Source organism: Schistocerca nitens, chromosome 9, assembly GCF_023898315.1.
Source record: "Schistocerca nitens isolate TAMUIC-IGC-003100 chromosome 9, iqSchNite1.1, whole genome shotgun sequence".
Lineage (NCBI taxonomy): Eukaryota > Metazoa > Arthropoda > Insecta > Orthoptera > Acrididae > Schistocerca > Schistocerca nitens.
The window spans coordinates 245188781-245209006 of NC_064622.1; the positions used below are offsets into that span (position 1 = coordinate 245188781).

General features: G+C 38.3%; 1 protein-coding gene across 1 annotated transcript in view; it reads right to left on the reverse strand.

The window, feature by feature from the left end:
* Positions 1-20226, reverse strand: part of LOC126203621 (SWI/SNF-related matrix-associated actin-dependent regulator of chromatin subfamily B member 1) — a 148386-nt gene that overhangs the window by 9763 nt on the left and 118397 nt on the right. Inside the window, exon 8 of the mRNA XM_049937991.1 lies at positions 9568-9699. Coding sequence (XP_049793948.1) covers positions 9568-9699 — 132 coding nt within the window. The remainder of the gene's footprint in view (positions 1-9567; positions 9700-20226) is intronic.

A 20226-nucleotide genomic window follows, 5' to 3' on the forward strand; every position in this document is an offset into this window, starting at 1 on the left:
GCCAAAAAATTTCCCCCACTGTAAACAAATGTTTGGTTCTACTTCTACACTATGTGCCTTCTTAGTTCTATCTGCAGCATTGTCAAGTATGGATCATACGGCTACGAGAGACCATGGAGATTATGTAATCACTGAATTGGGTGGGAAAAGTCAAATGATGACCAGAAACACTGTAAATTAGAGACGCATTCAGTTCACTGTGTAATGGATCTGGGAGATGTGTTATTTTCTACCAGATTTGTCGATACCAAATCTAATGAGGGAGGTTGTAAATGTTTTCTTACATTTTTGTCAGAATATTTTTTTTTTAATTGTAATTTGCCTTATTTTATGCTAATTTGCTCATGTGTTCGAGTGACAGCATATTGATTAATATTAGTACATGTGACGAAGAATATCAAAGAGACTGGTTGTAAGTGGAAGCTTGTGTGTTGTGTGTAATGTCTTTGACGCTGGAGTGGTCTTTGACCGTAGCAGTGAACTCTCGGTGTGTGTCGGTGGAACAATGTGCAGGTCCCCATTATAATAATTTGCAAGTGACCACAAAAAATGAGTTGTTATATTTTTTTTTATATAAACATCAAGAAGGAATCACTTTCGGAGAAATGGTATTTGAAGCACCAAAAATGAGGCAAACGCATTGAACCAGGACATTTCCGCAGCCGACGAAACAGCATTATGGAATCATACTTTCACTAGACGACTGAAGCCAACACAGAAAAATCGAATATCACCTTATAAACATTTCACGGAAAAGTTAGTACTGTCACGAAATATGATAAATTCAAGTATATAAAAATAGCGAGCATATTTCAACTGGCAGGTAAATGTGCTGCTTTTCAACAGAACAATTATTTTTGAAAGCAGCCACACAAAGAGAACAAAGGCCAATTTGAAAGAAAAAGGTGTTAAAAGTTTTTACTAAAGCAAACATTATAGTCAAAAAGTTCCCTATCAGCAATTTTTTTTAACTCTCAGTTTCAAAGAACGAAGGCTTTGTCTATCTTCAGCATGACAACCTTTTAAATTTGAGCATGTGATAATTTACAGAAAAAAAAGAAAAAAAAACTGAAGCAACAAAGAAACTGGTAAAGGTGAATGTATTCAAATACAGAGACATGTAAACAGGCAGATAAGGTGCTGCAGTCAGCAACACCTATATACAACAATAAGTGTCTGGCGCAGTTGTTAGATTGGTATTTGCTGTTACAATGGCAGGTTATCAAGATTTAAGTGAGTTTGAATGTGGTGTTATAGTCGGAACACGAGTGAAAGGACACATCATCTCCGAGCTAGCGATGAAGAGGGAATGTTCCTGTACGACCATTTTATTTCACGAGTATATCATGAATATCAGGAATCCAGTAAAACATCAAGTCTCCAACCCTGTTGTGGCTGGAAAAAGATCCTTCAACAACAGGACCGATGACAACTGATGTGAATCATTCAATATGACGAAAGTGCAACCCTTCTGCAAACTGCTGCAGATTTCAATGCTGAGCCATTAACAAGTGTCAGTGTGCGAACCATTCAGCGAAACATCATCCATACAGGCTTTCGGAGCCAAAGGCCTACTCATATACCCTTGATGACTGCACGACACGAAGCTTTACGCCTTGCCTGGGCATGTCAACACCGACACTGGACTGTTGATGACTGGAACCGTGTTGCCCGGTCAGACGAGTCTGGTCTCAAATTGTATTGAGTGGATGGACTTGTACGGGTATGGAGAAAACCTCATGAATCCGTGGTCCCTGCATGTCAGCAGGGGACTGTTCAAGAAGTGATACGAGGCCCCTGATACATCTAGATATGACTAATAGGTGACACGCACGTGAGGCCGGTATTACACTATCATATTTCTTTGTCAAAGTTGGTATGTCAAATCTCGCCTGTCGTCAAATAAATATGATCAAATCTAGGGCCTCACTGTAGATTTGATCGTAAAAGTAACTTGTCATAAAAGTCGCTTGTCTTCTATTCACTGCAAAGTGGAATGTTACCATTTGGAGAGCTAGTTTCGCTGCAGCAGTCTGTCACCAGTAGTGTGTTTGTAAACACGGCTGCAAAGTTTAATTCGTGTGTGCTGTCAACTACAAAATTAATAGAAATATATATGAAGCTGATGAGGCTCTTTACAACATGAGGCACCCTGAGTACAAAATAGATTACGAAGACCGGAGAGCTACAAAAAAATTACAGAGGTCATTAGTCGTAAGATACAGCCATATATACGGAGCTCTCCAGTCTTCTTAATCTATTTATGTACTCAGAATGCCTCATATTGTAAAGCGCCTTATCAGCTTCATACATTTCTTTTAATTTTGTAGTTGTGGGGCACAAAATGTAATTATTACTTTGATCTACAAAAATAGTTCTTAATGCATATAAAGTGCACTGAACATTTATTTACTTTCAGATACTGGTCCTTTAGTGCTTTATTAATTGCCTCACACATTTCAGGTATTATTTTAGTTGATGTGCACTGTGATATTCGAGTGCTGTACTGTAAGCTAGAGTAACTCTCTTGTGGAAACAAGAAATCGGAGTGTTACTGTGAGCCAATCTTCTACAGATATAGCAGTTCTTGGAGTTGCATTGTGCTTTGTGATATGACGAGACACTTCACTGAGCAAATAGTGAAATGTCGTCCACTTTTAAGTAATTTATGTACAGCTTTATGTTCTGCACTAGAAGCTCACATAACAAATTCTGTTGAATGATTTTATCGTCTCATCATAAAACCCATGGCTTCACCCAAGTACATTTCTTTTTTTCCCCCCGCTTCTCTTCCAAATGCACACACAGTGCAATTGTGGTATATCAGGGTGTCTACGTGGACAAAAAAAAAAAAAAAAAAATTCCCGGATTTCCCGGTTAAAAACACAATTTCTCCTGGATGAAATTACGTATAAAGCGGGTGAAAATACATCCGTGTTAAGTAACAATATGCTTTCCCTCGAAGCTGTAAAACCTATCAGTCCTTTGAATTGTAAAGGTCTTATACCAGCGGAGGACGCCCCAGCACTTTAGGAAACGAAATCCAGGAAAAACATTGCGTTTGGAAAGTTGTTTGATGCGAGACGATATGCACAAAGTTTATTTTCGTATTGCGAAAGTATATACACAAATTCCACAAATTACAGCACGGTAGCTTCCGAAGCTCTAAAATAGAGATTGTGTTGAGCGATGCACTTTTGTCAGCCAGTCATAGCTCATGTCACATGATCTCGCTAGCGAATGACGGCAGTTATTCAGAGCACGAGGCCTACGAGAAAGACAGGCCGCGGCACGTAAGTTACGAAGGTAGGCCGAGCTCGCTCAAATCAGCAAAGTGCGTTTCTACACCGGTTAGCTTGTAAGTAGATGTGTATGTACGAACGAGAATTGCATCGTCTATTGGCATCCACTGTTATTAGCCCTAAAATGATAGGAAGTCCGTAGGCCTACTAACAGGCTCTAATTTGGCAATTAAAATCGTGCCAAAATGATTATCAGTTGCGTAGAAAAGTCGAGGTGTTCTGGCATGAAGAGACTTGTGACATTGCTCAGTAACACATTATGCACATTTTTTTGAAGGTCAATTACACTTTTTGCCATAGATTGCATAATTTTTTATCTATGAAAGAACAACATTAAATATGAAAACTAACTTGAAGCTCGGTTTTTTTTAGTGTGTGTTACACGTTAAGTCATATCAAGTACAAATGTGCCGGTAAAATTTTAAATAGTGGCATAAATGACTTATCTTCTGGGCCCGACATTTTGCAAGTGGCTGATCCTCAAAGTGTTACGTTTTAAATGAGAGTTATAACGCCCTGTGATTTAAGAAATTCACTGCACTATCTGCACATTCTCACACGTAACATAAATCATCTTGCGTGGAAATTTACTTTGTAAGTAACGCATCTCAAGCCACTATTCATAGTATTTTCTGGTGATCTGTTAGAAATGTAAACAATTGTGACGTGATGCACATCGAATGCACATTAGTTGTTACGGACATACTGCATAATCTTCGACCTAAAGCCTTTGACACTTTTCGGTGTCGGCAAACTGGTCTGTGCATTGTGTAAATTACCCATTTCTATACAACTAAACTTTTATTTTGGTGTTATTCTCTGATTTATGTTTCACTGCTGCAGTATTATTCAGCAGTAGTGGACTAAAGTTCTTTGGCAGCGTATCAGATCTTACACGTCAAAACCTACAAAACTTTAACTGAAATCTAAAACAATGAAAAATCCCGGAATTCTAAAAAATTCCCGGTTTTTTCCCGGATGAAAAAATTCCCGGGTTTTTCCCGGATGAAAAAATTCCCGGGTTTTTCCCGGATCTCCCGGGCTGTATACACCCTGTATATGCAACTGCTGCCCATAGTAACAAGTTGCTGTTGTCAGCCATCTTGAATTTGACGAAAAATACGATGACAGTGTAATACCCCTTTTTAGTGCCACGTCAAATATCTTTGTCAAACAAATCATATATCTTTGATCAAATCTTTGTCAAAGAAATTTGATGGTGTAATACCAGCTTAAGCATCCTGTCTGATCACCTGCATCCACTGATGTCCATTGTGCATTCCGACAGACTTGAGCAATTCCAGCAGGACAATGCGACACCTCACACGTCCACAATTGCTGGAGCGTGGCTCCAGGAACACTCTTCTGAGTTTAAACACTTTCGCTGGCCACCAAACTCCCCAGACATGAACATTACTGAGCATATCTGGGATGCCCTATAATGTGCCGTTCAGGAGATCTCCACCCCCTCGCACTCTTACCGATGTATGGACAGCCCTGCAGGATTCTTGGTGTCAATTCCCTCCAGCACTACTTCAGACATTAGTCGAGTACACGTCACGTCATGTCACAGCACTTCTGCTTCCTCTCAGGGCCCTACGCAATATTAGGCAGGTGTACCAGTTTCTTTGGCTCTTCAGTGTATTGCAAATTTCAACAAAAATGCATGTGAAATTTGCAAAAATATACGCAAATTTTGCTAAAAATAGGTGCTACATTTTCCGCTCCCAACTTATGTATGACAAAAATGTAGTATTGATCAACTGATGTACAATGTGTAAGTACTGTGTTATAAAAAATCACCTTTTTTTAATTCCTTCATTTGCTATTATCCTCGTGTATATTTTTAGTTAGTTTTTTCTCTTACAGTTCTTTACTTGAAGATGATTGTAACAATTGAAACCGGTAGACAATAAATGAAATTGTACAACTGACTGCAAAAATATGCTTTTTTCAACATTCTGAATGTCTACAAGACTCAGAAGGCAGTAAATACCTGAACGTGATATCCACCTGAGTGTCAGTACCTATTACTTTCCGAGTCTTGTAGACACACGGAGTGAGCTAGGAGACACATGGTGGTTTGTTCCAAGTATATAAAATGGTTGAAGTGTTCAACACAGTCATGGATTGTCACAACGATGAAAAAATACAAGCATACGGAATTTCAAACCAGTTCTGTGATGGGCTTGAAGAGTTTCTGGCGAATAATAAAGCACAGCATGTTATTTTTCATAGAGATAAGTCTTGAGACAGAAAACTACCTTTGGGCAGGCCCTAGTATTACAAAACCACTACCATACACAATAAATATAAATGATCTAGTGGATGACATTGAAAACTCCGCAAGTCTGTTCAAGCATGATGTTGTAAACAGGAAAGTCACAATAATAGAAAATCACAGCAAAATGAAGGAAGAACTCCAGATGATGGGCACTTGGTGCAAGAACTGCAAACTGACTCTCAACATGAACAATTACAGCACGCTGTGCATAAACAGACAGAAAGTGTTACTGTTGCTTGATTCACTACTGTTGAACAGTCGCTGGAACCTGTCCCATAAATAAAATAATGGGGAATATGTGTACACAGAGATTTAAAGTGGAAAGAACACATACACCTAATCATAAGAACGGGCAGATGCTAGACTGGGCTTCATTAGAAAAATCTTCAGAAACTACCAGATCATCCACAAACGAGAATCCTTGTTCAAACTGTACTGGACTGTTGCTCCTGTGTCTGGGACCCTTATCATGTAGGCTTGACAGAGGGAATGAAGGATATCACTGGCTCATTTGCTATGTAGGAAAGCATCATGGAGATAGTAATCCAATTCCTGTGGCAGATGCTACATGGGAGGTGGTGTGCATCACAGTATGGTTTACTGCTAAAATTCTGGAAGTTTATGTTTGAAGAAGAGTCATCAAAATACTACATCATTATTTATTTACACGTCAAGTTCCGTAGGACCAAATTGAGGAACAAATCTCCAATGTCATGGAAAGTGTCAGTACACAAAATTACAACATAAAAGTAATAACAGATAAAAATAAAATGTTTATGAACCCAAAAAAAGGCCAAGCAATAAGTTTAAGTAAACACAATCAACAATACAACAAGAACCAGCTTAATTTTTTAAGGAACTCCTCGACAGAATAGAAGGAGTGACCCATGAGGAAACTCTTCAGTTTCGATTTGAAAGCGCGTGGATTACTGCTAAGATTTTTGAATTCTAGTAACAACTTATTGAAAATTCAGCAATATACTGCCTATTTCATATACCCCATGATAAGACATAAAGTTAGAGAGATTCAAGCAGACACTGAGGCTTCTTAACGGTCATTCTTCCCACGCACTGGAACAGGAATGGAGGAGGGACATGTGTGTGCCACTTGGTATATGGAGTACCTTTCACTATACTGTAAAACAATATTCACAGTATACATGTACATGTTTCATCACAAGTTCATTCAGTAAGTGTAAAACATAACATAAATGTCCATCCAACTCGAGTATCAGACACTAGAACTACTATGTATCCTGAAGAAGTTCCACATGAAATTTCTGGAAAGGACATTCCCAGACAAGTCATATTATTTCCTCCAACATACATGTTGCAATGTTACTATGACAAAAAACACACAGACCAATTCGAGTTCATATGGAGCCTCATCATGTGTTGTAAGGGAGAAAATGACAGTGCTCCTTAAGAAACCAATATTGTACACCAGGTATTACTAAAGTACATCATGGGCACAATTCCACACAGATTCACAATTTGGATACTATAGTTTTTCGTATGGCTGTGCCTAAGTAAACTCATACAGATAGAAGCTGCACTGAACCTAAACCAGTATCAACAGCTACAACCCATTATCTGCTACATTTTCTTGACAGACATTAAGAATGCACCCTCACAAACCAGAATCAATTTTATTTCCATTTACTTTTTCCGTGGGTTAAGTGCCAGACTATGAACTGAGACGTACAGGTTTCTATACCTGTATGTTCTATTTTTTTCTGATTTATTGCCTGTTTCTCATCTTGGGCAATTATTTCTCAATGTGAAAAATACCAAGTAGTATTACGGTCTGGAGACCAAGGCCCATGCCCCTATCACTGATTGGCTACACCAGGTCAAAAGTTAGAGGAAGGGGAGGGCATATCACCTCCAACAGAACAATGCCTACCAAAGCTTTGCTAGTTTTCAAACCAACCTTCAGGTTTAGGACACCTTTACTTAATATTATGTAACACTGTTTGTCTAAACCTCAACTATTTAAAAAAGGATTTACGGTATTTCACCTGTTAAGTGATTTTAAGTATCACTACTCAGCAAGCCCTGTATGTAAGACATGTTATCAAGACTACACAATAATAAATTTGGCATTCCTCGTAATTTGATGTTTTTCACAGATATCCCACACAAGAATATGAACACTGCTTGTGTATGGTTTAGATACTTTACCTATATTTGAATACGGGATGATTTTATATTAAGCTCACAATAAACACAGGCAAGTATGGCGTGTCAAGTGTTGAGCTGAGAAAAGATTAACTGTAATGACAGATGGGTAATTTACAACATCAACAGGATCCAAATACCAGTAGAAGAAATCAAAAACTAAGAAAGACAGCAATATAAATTTCTGTAAGTGAAGAAAAATAGCTGACATAATACTAAGAACCTATTAAACTTCAAGACAGAGAAAGGGCACTATAGAATTCTGTCTTCTAGAAAGCAACATCTCTCAGAATTTCTGAAGGAAGATATTAGGCACAAATTTTCCATACAAAAAAATCTACTTACATCAAACAATGCCTATCCACATGACGTAAGCAATATCTTGAACAGCACATATGCTAGGCATGTCATCCATTGAACATGTCTAGTGTATCATTGGCTACTTTGTTCAGCATGGTCCTCCGCAACCAATAATCTTTGACACTCTCTGGAACATGCTCACCCCCCACACAAACAAATATCTATCCAAGCCCTGTTTGGTAGTCGCAAACCATAATAAATTCTCAAAGATGGAGCTCAAGTACAGTTCTGTAATCATAATCTGTGGTTCGCATTTCATTTCATGACAAATATACTTTCTGGAGCTGTTATCTTCACAAACATTAGTGTTTTTCCTAATTTTTATCTGGGTAAGCAGAAGGATAAAATACCACACAAGTTACAAATCAATAGTAGGGGAGGTTATTCCAACACTTTTATTGGTCACAAATTGCTAAAAGCTAGCACTATGTTAAAGAGATGCTAGTACTTTTCTCACTATAACGTGCAACAATAGTCCAGCAACTTTCTGAGGAACTCCTTGTAACAGAACCTCTACGAAGTTTAAGGAGGTAGGTGACTGTAAGTGGCAGGTTGTAGTTTTTAGTAAATCTGGAGGTGTGCTCAAGCAGCTTAACTAACTACACTAGCACTTTCCTATATAAACATAAATGTCTGTGTGTGGTACTGTTTTAATACCTCATGTAGAATGGACATTCAAATAAAATTTTTACCCAGTATTCAGTGTGTAAAAGAAAATTTTTAAAAATCTTTATTAGATATGGCTGACAAAAATGAACTGAAAATGAGTTACAATTATGAAGTTTATGTGCCAGTTAGTTTTCAGTAGCATGTGATATTTTTAGAACTCTGGAGCCTGCAGAAATATACATCATATAGAATTCCTACTCACTTCAACATTCATTCTTTGTTTTTATAACGAAATCAGGTAGATATGATGGATAACAGACCCTGCATGAAGTTAACACAATTTTGCTAATAGTAGCTATGACACAGGTAAATAAAATTTTTGCAGCTTCTGTATAAGAAAATTTTGGAATCCAGTCTTCGATGATTTCACTGAAGCTATAAGCAAACTGAAGTTAAAGAGAAATACAGTTCAAGGGAAAAAAACTGTCACATTATATTACAGTATAAGCAGATCCTAACTAAAAAACCTGAATAGTTATGTACATAGTAAAGAAGATAACCATTTCATATTCATTTAAGATATTTATTTCTTGTGAAATATTTGTCAAGTATCAGTTTAGATGCTAATATACAGTCTCTGTAAGAAATATAAAAGTAAGGAGTAATTAGTCTTCTTAATAAAGATTGGCTAATTGCTCCAAGGAATTAACTGTGAACCACTGTGAAATAAATTTTAAAGAAAAAGTTGCTGCAAATGGTTCAGTGTAATTATTTTTAACTCTAAGGCTACAAATAAAAAAAATGTAGATGACTAAGCTACGAGTTACATACCGTGTATTTCTGTCTTGATCTCGTATCTTCTTCTCCATCTCTGCATCCGTCAATGTTTCTAGAAAAGGTGCCCATTGGTCTGCCTCTGATGGTGGTCGGAATGGAACTTCAACTGTGGGCAAAGGGGCTTCGCTGCAAAGGATAAACGCAGATATAACAGAATGCCTTCATAATTACAGTGTCCCAGCCTGATAACTAAATGGTGGAAACAAACTACTGAAAATTAATAAACGTAACAATATTAGAGAAGGAAAGTAATTACCATATAGTGAAGATGCTGAGTCGCGATAGGCACAACAAATGCAACTTGCATATACGTGAGTGTGTGTGTGTGTGTGTGTGTGTGTGTGTGTGTGTTGCTGACAAAGGCCTTAATGGCCGAAAGCTGTAATTGTGTAAATCTTTTTGTTGTGCCTATAGCGACTCAAGCATCTCAGCTGTATGGTGAGTAGCAACTTTCCTTCTCTAATATTGTTACATTCCATCCTAGATTTTCCATTGTTTGAAAATTAACAAATATCATCTACTGAAGGTTTTATAGTTTAACAGTTTACACATGCTCACATTTTTAAAAAGAAGCCGAATCTCTGAACTATAAATTCATGCACAAATTATGATGATAATCGTTTAAAATTCATTTGTTCAGAGCATATTTTTAATGCATTGCTATGCTTGGAACATGGAAATAAAAAGAAAGGTAATGCTTCCCACAGTAATTAAATATGAAATTTCTTTTATAATCTGAAGGCAATCACCCCTCCGGCCATCACTTACAAGATTTTAGATGTTAAATCTTTCATTTTTACTATTTAACATTTTCTAATAATTACCCTGTAAAGATTAAAATATTTTCAATCTCACCATGAACTTTAAAAGGCGACTGCTGACAGGAATCAATGGATTTCTCTATTTCTGCCATTGTCAGTTATTTTGCTCCTCAAAACTCTTCTAATTTTAATGTCTCACTTTAACTCTGGCTCTCTCAGCATCAGCTGACTAATTCAACTACATTCCTCTTTTTTTTCTGTTCGTCTTATAATCTCTTCCCAAGGTAAAATCCCGGAGTGAGGCAAACCTCAAAATTTCTGTTTCTTCTCCCTAAGCTTTAATTTGTTTTCCAAATTTTGCCACTGTTTCCTTTATTGATTGATGAATGTACACATTGAAAAGTATGGGAGATGGGCCACAATCCTGCCTCACTCCCTTCGTAACTACTGCCTCTCTTTCATGTCATTTGTTTCGTAACTGCAGTCTGGTTTCTGTACATTGTGTAGATAATGCTGTGTTTCTTTTTTCCTGCCCCTGCTACCTTCAGAATTTTTAAAAACATGTATTCCAGTGAATAGCATTGAAAGCCTCCTCTAATTTTAAAACTCCTATAAATAGAGGTCTGTGCCGAAATCCGCAGTAACCGTCAGCTTGCAGGTAAAAGCGTGCACGATTGTGGACACCTGCAAGTCGTTTGCAGATATCCGCAATTGGTCTGTACTGAAGGACAAGCTCAATCTTATTATATGCCTTTCATAAAACTTTGTTACCTGTGGTCAATGAATGAATTGACATCACACTTCAGTTGCAATGTTTGCTGAACACTTGGAAGTCTATGGGGGTTCTTGTTATGTCTGCAAGATCTAGATACAGTGGAAGTATGTTTCTGCCATTACCTTCTGACTACAACCACTTCATCTCTAACCAAGGGACTGATCATCTAATGCACAGCCAACAGATTACAAGGCTCAACTGTGTCAGTACATTTGATTGCTCAAAGCAAGCAACACTGCTCCATGGTGTGCCTGCCCATTTAATTGTTCACAAAGGGATGTGTACTATTCTAGTGGACTATGAATTGTTGTAAGACATTTTACTGCACTTCATAATTATTTTATTTCAGAGAATGGTGTATCACTATATAGGTTCCCTGCAGAGTGCCCTGAAGAAGGATATGTACATTGTTACAATCTCCTGGCAGAAAAGAAGTGACACATTCTTCTTCTTGGTTTTGCACACTTTTAAATGTGCATTCTATTTCAATGCTATAAGCAGTAACAGAGCTCAATTAGGCAATTTCAAAGAACAACCACATTTATTCTTCAGAATTTTCGTTTCATTATTTCACTCCTGTTAATCACATGTTCCATTAACTTCATTCAACATAAAACTGGAGATTCTATCAACATATCTGTTTAGTATATTTAAAATTAAACAGTGCAATGCATGTTACAGTGAGTAACATGTTGACATAACTTATAATTGTGGTACCTGATGTATGTATGATAAAACAACTATGTGACAAACATTCAACAGTATGCAACATATGACAACTGGTACCACGACTTTATTTGGCTTCCCACTGCAGCCAAAACAATGCACAGAAAAGTTTGCAAATCCTATTTCAGTAATTGTAACAGTATGTTATTAATTGCTGATCATATTGAGAATATGATGGGCCATCTTGTACTACCATAATTATGGTTATCTAAAGTATGAAGCCCACGCTTAAAATATTAAAAATCAGGCACAAATTTTTCTCTCATTGAATGGCTTTCTATATAAATAAAGAACAAATACATTTTGTACCACTCTTATATGGAAGAAGAAGAAGAAAGACAGGGAAAAGTGGGGGGAGTGTTTATTTGTGATATGATTGGCTTGAACTGCTTTACAAAATTTTTAATACCTGCAGATGCAAATTCAGATGCTGATAAGAAACTTGTGGATGTGGATAAGGGTCTTGTGGATCCGGATAGTATTTCCCTAATCTTCTAAGTTGTGGAGTGTGTATTGCCTTGTTTCTGTACTACCTTGCATGTTTTACATTACTCAGGGATCCAAACTAATCTTCCTCTAGCTCGGATTCTGTAATTTCTTCCCATTCTTCTATAAATAATTTCCATTGTATTTTGCAACCATGACATATTAAACTGACAGTCTGATAATACTATATGTCAGTATATGCCTTCTATGGTAATTGGAGGGTATTTCGCCTATCTCTAACACCCCACGTACCAGATGGAACAATTTCCTCATGGTCAGTTCCCTTAAGGACCTAAATAACTATGAAAGAATCCTAACTACTCCAGGTATCTTCTTTCAACTTAGTTCTTTCAACGTTTTGTTGAATTCTTCTCACAGTGTTACGCAAGTCGACCCCCCCCCCCCCCCCCCACCTCTCCACTCCAAATCTCATCCTCTCCTCTTCTCTTCTATAATATTGTTTCCAAGCTCCTTTCCCTTAAGTAGTCCCATACCTTCCTCCCATGTTTCGACTTCCTTTCTTCACTTAGCACTGAGTTGCCACTGAGGTCTTGAGGTTCATTCAGCTGGCTCTGTTTTCTCCAAAGGTTCCACTAATTTCCCTATACAGAGCATCTATGAGGGAGACTTTAAAAAGTAAGTCCTACATTATCATGATCCACCAAGTAAATTTTATTCAATGCTGCATTGCACTTCAAAGGGACACAGATACATTACACTATTTTTCAATATAGTTACAGTCTCAACAAGCAATGACTTACGTTCTACCAACCGTACAAATTCCTTGAAGACAGGAATCCACTCCTTAGTCATGGAGCCATTTAAGAACTGCTGTGTGAACATCCTCACCATTGGAAAATCCCCCCCGCCACCCGCATGTGTTCTATTAATTTGTCAAATACATGGACATCGCATGGTGCAAGATCTGGACTTCCTGATCAGCATCACCCTTATCTGTATGGACTTTATCAAATTGGTTGCACCTTTCACTCCAGCTGGAAGTGACAATTCATTTTGTCCACATACTGCCAGAATTTAACAGTGAAAGTGTGCAATTTAGACATTTTGCTCACAAAAGTCATACTGTCCTGAATACTTCAACTTTGAAGTACGTTTTCGGATGCTATGCCATTTCAGTCGCACACTGTGATGCACATTTTATCCATATTGCACCAAAATTGTGCCCGTACACATGTGCTCTTTCTTGACAATGGTGCCCTCTTGTTGTGCAATGGTCTTAGCAAGAGCAGACAATATCTAACTTACATTCTAATATCCCTGTGTATCTTCCTCAAAGTTATGTTTAGTCCTACAGCTTAGTATTTCTCCTCTAGTCACCATTTCTACTTCATCTTTTGCATTCTTTGTAATTCTATTTTTTAAACATCTGTATCTGATTTTACCTGCTTCATTTGCTGTGTTTCTATATTTCCTCCTTTTATCAATTAAATTTAAATCTTGTATGTATCCGGCCCTGTTGACCTAGTTGTACTGCTGTTGCTTTTATTGTCTCATCTTTCAAAGGTATTCATTCATCTGCTATTTAATTCTTCAATTTCTGTTGGTCATTGGTTAATGCTCCCTTTTGAAACTCCTAACCACCTCTTGTTGTTTCAAATTATTTCAATCCTATCTCATTCATTTCCTAACGTTTTGCAACTTCTTTGGATTTTATCAAAGTAAAAGATAAATTAGGATGGAGTCTACTATTTATGAAACATGAATTAAGCTAAAAAAATTCTCATATTTTTCTAGGTCTTATAATAACTCTTTTCCCACTTGCTTGTAGTTCAGGATCTTCTGAGGAATTCTGTGATCTGGCATTCTCGTGAAGTGTTGCTTCAAATCTTCATGATATTTTTGAATTTTTTCATTAATGCTGAAAATATTTAATTTGCTGTTCTAATATCATCTCTTCTGGTGTAGTCCTTCGTCTTTCTTAGAAACATCATCTTCACTGCCATTACTTTATAGAATTTTATGGACGTTTCTTTTTGAACTTTATGGCCCAATGTTCTGCTAAGCTTGGGATTTGTGCATTTTACTTTCAATATCAGGATCCAAATCAAAACTTATAGCCCAGCCTAAATAAGAGATTTGACAGACTTGTTCTAAAACTGAATTATCCAAAACAATTTTTGATCTGATTGGATATTTTCCTCGGAATGCCATTATTTTTGTTTTGTTACTAGAAATTTTAATGTTGGACTTCTTGCAAATTTCGTTCAGCTAGTATACTGATATCTGGAGGTCATCTTCATTCTTCTGAATAGTAACGATCTCATCAGTGAACAAAAGTACATTCAGGTAGTCCTCATTTGTTATCTTAGTTATTTTATTTACTTTACATTTCCATTTGCGAAGAATGAAGTCAATATAGATATTAAAATGAGAGGGTGACAGTCCACGTCCTTCGTTAATAAGATTCCTACCTGTGTTTATTACAATGCATGTAGTTTGTAAAGACTTTTCACCACTTCTATTAGGCAGGGTGTTAAGTTTGTATAAATTTGTAATGTAATTAGAAAAAAGTCCATAAACAAATTAAGTTTATAATGTCTGCATCAATAACTGTGTGGTCACATGGCTGACTGCTATGCAGAGAACACAGGGTCAATTTCTGGTAAGACCAAGGATTTTTCTTTGGTATGTGAACTTGAATGGGATCCACCCAGCCTCGTGATGCCAAATGGTTCAAATGGCTCTGAGCACTATGCGACTAAACTTCTGTGGTCATCAGTCGCCTAGAACTTAGAACTAATTAAACCTAACTAACCTAAGGACATCACACACATCCATGCCCGAGGCAGGATTCGAACCTGCGACCGTAGCGGTCGCTCGGCTCCAGACTGTAGCGCCTAGAACCGCACAGCCACTCCGGCCGTCGTGATGCCAAATGAACAACTACTTGACTGAGAAGTAGCAGCTCCAAGGTCTGAAAAGCCAAGAACAGTCGAGAAAGTGGTGTGCTGATCCCATGCCCCACCATACTGCATCCACGTGGCACCAGATGACACAGAATGACGAAGTGGCTGCCTGGTATCACACTGTCCTCTGAGCCTGAGCGCATACTTAAATTTGTAAGTGATGAGTAGACGGTATACGCTACAAAAGCTAACTTGTTTAGACATTCTAAATGTATCTGACATTTAGATTCACACATATGAGCCCTCTGGAGTGAGATTTTAGGAGCAATGTAAGGTCTCCACGAATTTTTGTGTATGTGTAAGAACTGTGGAAATGATATCTTCACTGTACACTGAAAAGCCAAAGAAAATGATACACCTGCCTAATATCGTGTAAGGCCCCCATGAGCATGCACGGAGAAAACTGACACAATGAATCCTGAGGGCTGTCAAGAGTACAAAGGGATGGAGATCTCCTCTGAACAGCATGTTGCAAGGCATCCCAGATATGCAGAATAATGTCCATGTCTGCGAAGTTTGGTTGCTAGTGGAAGTGTGTAAACTCAGAAGAGAGTTCTTGCAGCCACTCTGTAGTAACATGTTTCCAGTCGTCAACAGTTCAATGTCGGTGTTGATGGGGACAGGCAAGGCATAAAGCTTAGTATCGAACATTCATCAAGGGTACACAGATAGGTCTTCGGCTCTTAAAGCCTCTATCGATGACATTTCTGTGAATGGTTCATACACAAGACACTTGTTGATGGCCCAGCATTGAAATCTGCAGCAATCTGCATAAGCGCTGCACTTCTGTCACGTTGAATGATTCTCTTCAGTCGCGTTGGTCCCGGTCTTGCACGATCTTTTTCTGGCCACAGCGATCTCAGAGATTTGATGTTTTACCAGATTCCTGATAGTGATGGTACACTCGTGAAATGGTCATATGGGAAAATCCCCACTTTTTCACTACCTCAGATATGCTGTGTCCCTCTACTCAAGAGTCAACTACAACACCATGTTCAAACTCACTTTTCATCTTGATAACCTGCCATCACAGCAGCAGTAACCAATCTAACAACTATGCCAGACACTTGTTGTCTTATATAGGCATTCCCGACCGCAGCACTGTGTTCTGTCTGTTTACATACATCTGTATTTGAATACGCATACCTATACCAGTTTCTTAGGCACTTTAGTGCAGAATCAAAGTTGTTTGAAATAGTTCCTACGTATGCTCCTAAACATGAATCATCATAGAAGTAGAATAATTGTTATTAACTGAGACAAGGATAGGAATATAATTGGCTCCTGAATGAACTGAGTGTCTTTGAATGTCTGAGTGTTTTGAGGAAGCAGTCAGAGGACAAAACTGATTCTGATTCAATAGAGTTCCAACAAAGTGATAGCTGGGACTGGGTACCAAAATGGTGCTATTAAGAAACTTTACTTTTAGAGGATAATAGGTTCTGTTTCAAGCACTTCTGCTACATTTTCACATAATTTGGAAATTGAGGTGTTTAACATAATCCAAAAGGACAGGCACAGTTTTGGGAGCTTTCTATCCAGTATTTGAGTTTCCTTGTTGGTGCAAATGACGAAGAAATTGAAGAAATGTATGAGGAAATAAAAGAAATTATTCAGATAGTGAAGGGAGACGAAAATTTAATAGTCATGGGTAAAAGCCGCCTGATAGAATTTTGCACAGAGCACCAACTTAATCATAGCTAACACTTGGTTCAAGAATCATAAAAGAAAGTTGTATACGTGGAAGAAGCCTGGAGATACTGAGAGGTTTCAGATAGATTGTATAATGGTAAGACAGAGATTTAGGAACCAGGTTTTAAATTGTAAGACATTTCCAGGGGCAGATGTGGACTCTGACCACAATCTATTGGCTATGAACTGTAGAATTAAAACTGAAGAGACTGCAAAAAGGTGGGAATTTAAGGAGATGGGACCTGGATAAACTGACAGAACCAGAGGTTGTACAGAGTTTCAGGGAGAGCGTAAGGGAACAATTGACAGGAATGGGGGAAAGAAATACAGCAGAAGAAGAATGGGTAGCTTTGAGAGATAAAGTAGTGAAGGCAGCAGAGGATCTAGTAAGTAAAAAGGCGAGGGCTAGTAGAAATCCTTGGGTAACAGAAGAAATATTGAATTTAATTGATGAAAGGAGAAAATACAAAAATGCAGTAAATGAAGCAGGCAAAAAGGAATACAAACGTCTCAAAAATGAGATCGACAGGAAGTGCGAAATGGCTAAGCAGGGATGGCTAGAGGACAAATGTAAGGATGTAGAGGCTTACCTCACTAGGGGTAACTGCCTACAGCAAAATTAAAGAGACCTTTGGAGAAAAGAGAACCACTTGTATGAATATCAAGAGCGTTGATGGAAACCCAGTTCTAAGCAAAGAAGGGAAAGCAGAAAGGTGGAAGGAGTATATAGAGGGTCTATACAAGGGTGATGTACTTGAGGACAATATTATGGAAATGGAAGAGGATGTAGATGAAATGGGAGATACGATACTGCGTGAAGAGTTTGACAGAGCACTGAAAGACCTGAGTCGAAACAAGGCCCTGGGAGTAGACAACATTCCATTGGAACTACTGACGGCCTTGGGAGAGCCAGTCCTGACAAAACTCTACCATCTGGTGAGCAAGATGTATGAGACAGGCGAAATACCCTCAGACTTTAAGAAGAATATAATAATTCCAATCCCAAAGAAAGCAGGTGTTGACAAATGTGAAAATTACCGAACAATCAGTTTAATAAGTCACGGATGCAAAATACTAACGCGAATTCTTTACAGACGAATGGAAAAACTGGTAGAAGCCGACCTCGGGGAAGATCAGTTTGGATTCCATAGAAATATTGGAACACGTGAGGCAATACTGACCCTACGACTTATCTTAGAAGCTAGATTAAGGGAAGGCAAACCTACATTTCTAGCATTTGTAGACTTAGAGAAAGCTTTTGACAATGTTGACTGGAATACTCTCTTTCAAATTCTGAAGGTGGCAGGAGTAAAATACAGGGAGCGAAAGGCTATTTACAATTTGTACAGAAACCAGATGGCAGTTATAAGAGTCGAGGGGTACGAAAGGGAAGCAGTGGTTGAGAAGGCAGTCAGACAGGGTTGTAGCCTCTCCCCGATGTTATTCAATCTGTATATTGAGCAAGCAGTGAAGGAAACAAAAGAAAAATTCGGAGTAGGTATTAAAATCCATGGAGAAGGAATAAAAACTTTGAGGTTCGCCGATGACATTGTAATCCTGTCAGAGACAGCAAAGGACTTGGAAGAGCAGTTGAACGGAATGGACAGTGTCATGAAAGGAGGGTATAAGATGAACATCAACAAAAGCAAAACGAGGATAATGGGATATAGTCGAATTAAGTCGGGTGATGCTGAGGGAATTAGATTAGGAAATGAGACACTTAAAGTAGTAAAGGAGTTTTGCTATTTGGGGAGCAAAATAACTGATGATGGTCGAGGTAGAGAAGATATAAAATGTAGACTGGCAATTGCAAGGAAAGCGTTTCTGAAGAAGAGGAATTTGTTAACATCGAGTATAGATTTAAGTGTCAGGAAGTTGTTTCTGAAGGTATTTGTATGGAGTGTAGCCATGTATGGAAGTGAAACATGGGCGATAAATAGTTTGGACAAGAAGAGAATAGAAGCTTTCGAAATGTGGAGCTACAGAAGAATGCTGAAGATTAGATGGGTAGATCATATAACTAATGAGGAGGTATTGAATAGGATTGGGGAGAAGTTTGTGGCACAACTTGACTAGAAGAAGGGATCGGTTGGTAGGACATATTCTGGGGCATCAAGGGATCACCAATTTAGTATTGGAGGGCAGTGTGGAGGGTAAAAATCGTAGAGGGAGACCAAGAGATGAATACACTAAGCAGATTCAGAAGGATGTAGGCTGCAGTAGGTACTGGGAAATGAAGAAGCTTGCACAGGATAAAGTAGCATGGAGAGCTGCATCAAACCGGTCTCAGAACTGAAGACCACAACAACCACGTTGGTGCGAAGAAGTGTGTTGCTACAGAATGCTTATGGACAGGCTAACACAACTGAGGATGAGTGAGTGACAATGGGAAGAGATATATTTATATTTAGCACAGAGATTCTATTCATGAAGTGTCACACTGAAAGATACCCATCTATGACCGTCACTGTCTTCTCACTGCACTCAAAATAATGTCTTGGATTAAGCGCCCAAGGAAATCTTTTCTCTGGAATTCAGACTTCTTCACAATCATTTTTGATCCAGAATGCATATTTCATTCTGCGGTGGGACTTATGATGATATGAAATTTCCCGGCAGATGAAAACTGTGTGCCAGACCGAGACTCTAACTCAGGACCTTTGCCTTTTGAGGCAAGTGATCTACGGACTGAGATACCCAAGCACAATTCACAACCCACTCTCAGAGCACTGCTTCCCCCAATACCTCACTCTGTTGCACAGGGCAATATTCATTCTGGAAACGTCTTCTAGGCTGCAGCTAAGACATGTCTCCACAATATCCTTTCTTCTGAGAGTGCTAGTTCCGCATGTGAACTTGTGTGAATTTCGGAAGGTAGAAGATAAGATACTGGTGGAAGTAGGGCTGTGAGAACAGGTTGTGAGTTTGAATGGGTAGCTCAGCCCATGAAATGAAAAGGTCCCGAGATTAAGTCTCGGACCAGCACATAGTATTAATCTGCCAGGAAGTTTCATTTTTGATCCAGCTGAGTCAGATGACTTGTATGATAGTCTCCAGTTGATTAAGATTTAAGGTGATTGAAAGGAAGACTCCATTCTGGGTAACTTACAATATTATCCATAATACAGTGAAATGGGAAGTGGATCAGTAAGCCCGATGTTAGACTACAATAAAATTTGATAGTGTAATTAAAGGAACTCAAGTTAGGCATTCGTCAAATTTTCTTTGATCAAATCTAATGCCTTGCCTTAGATATGATCAAAGGAAGCATTCGTCTCTTGTTTAC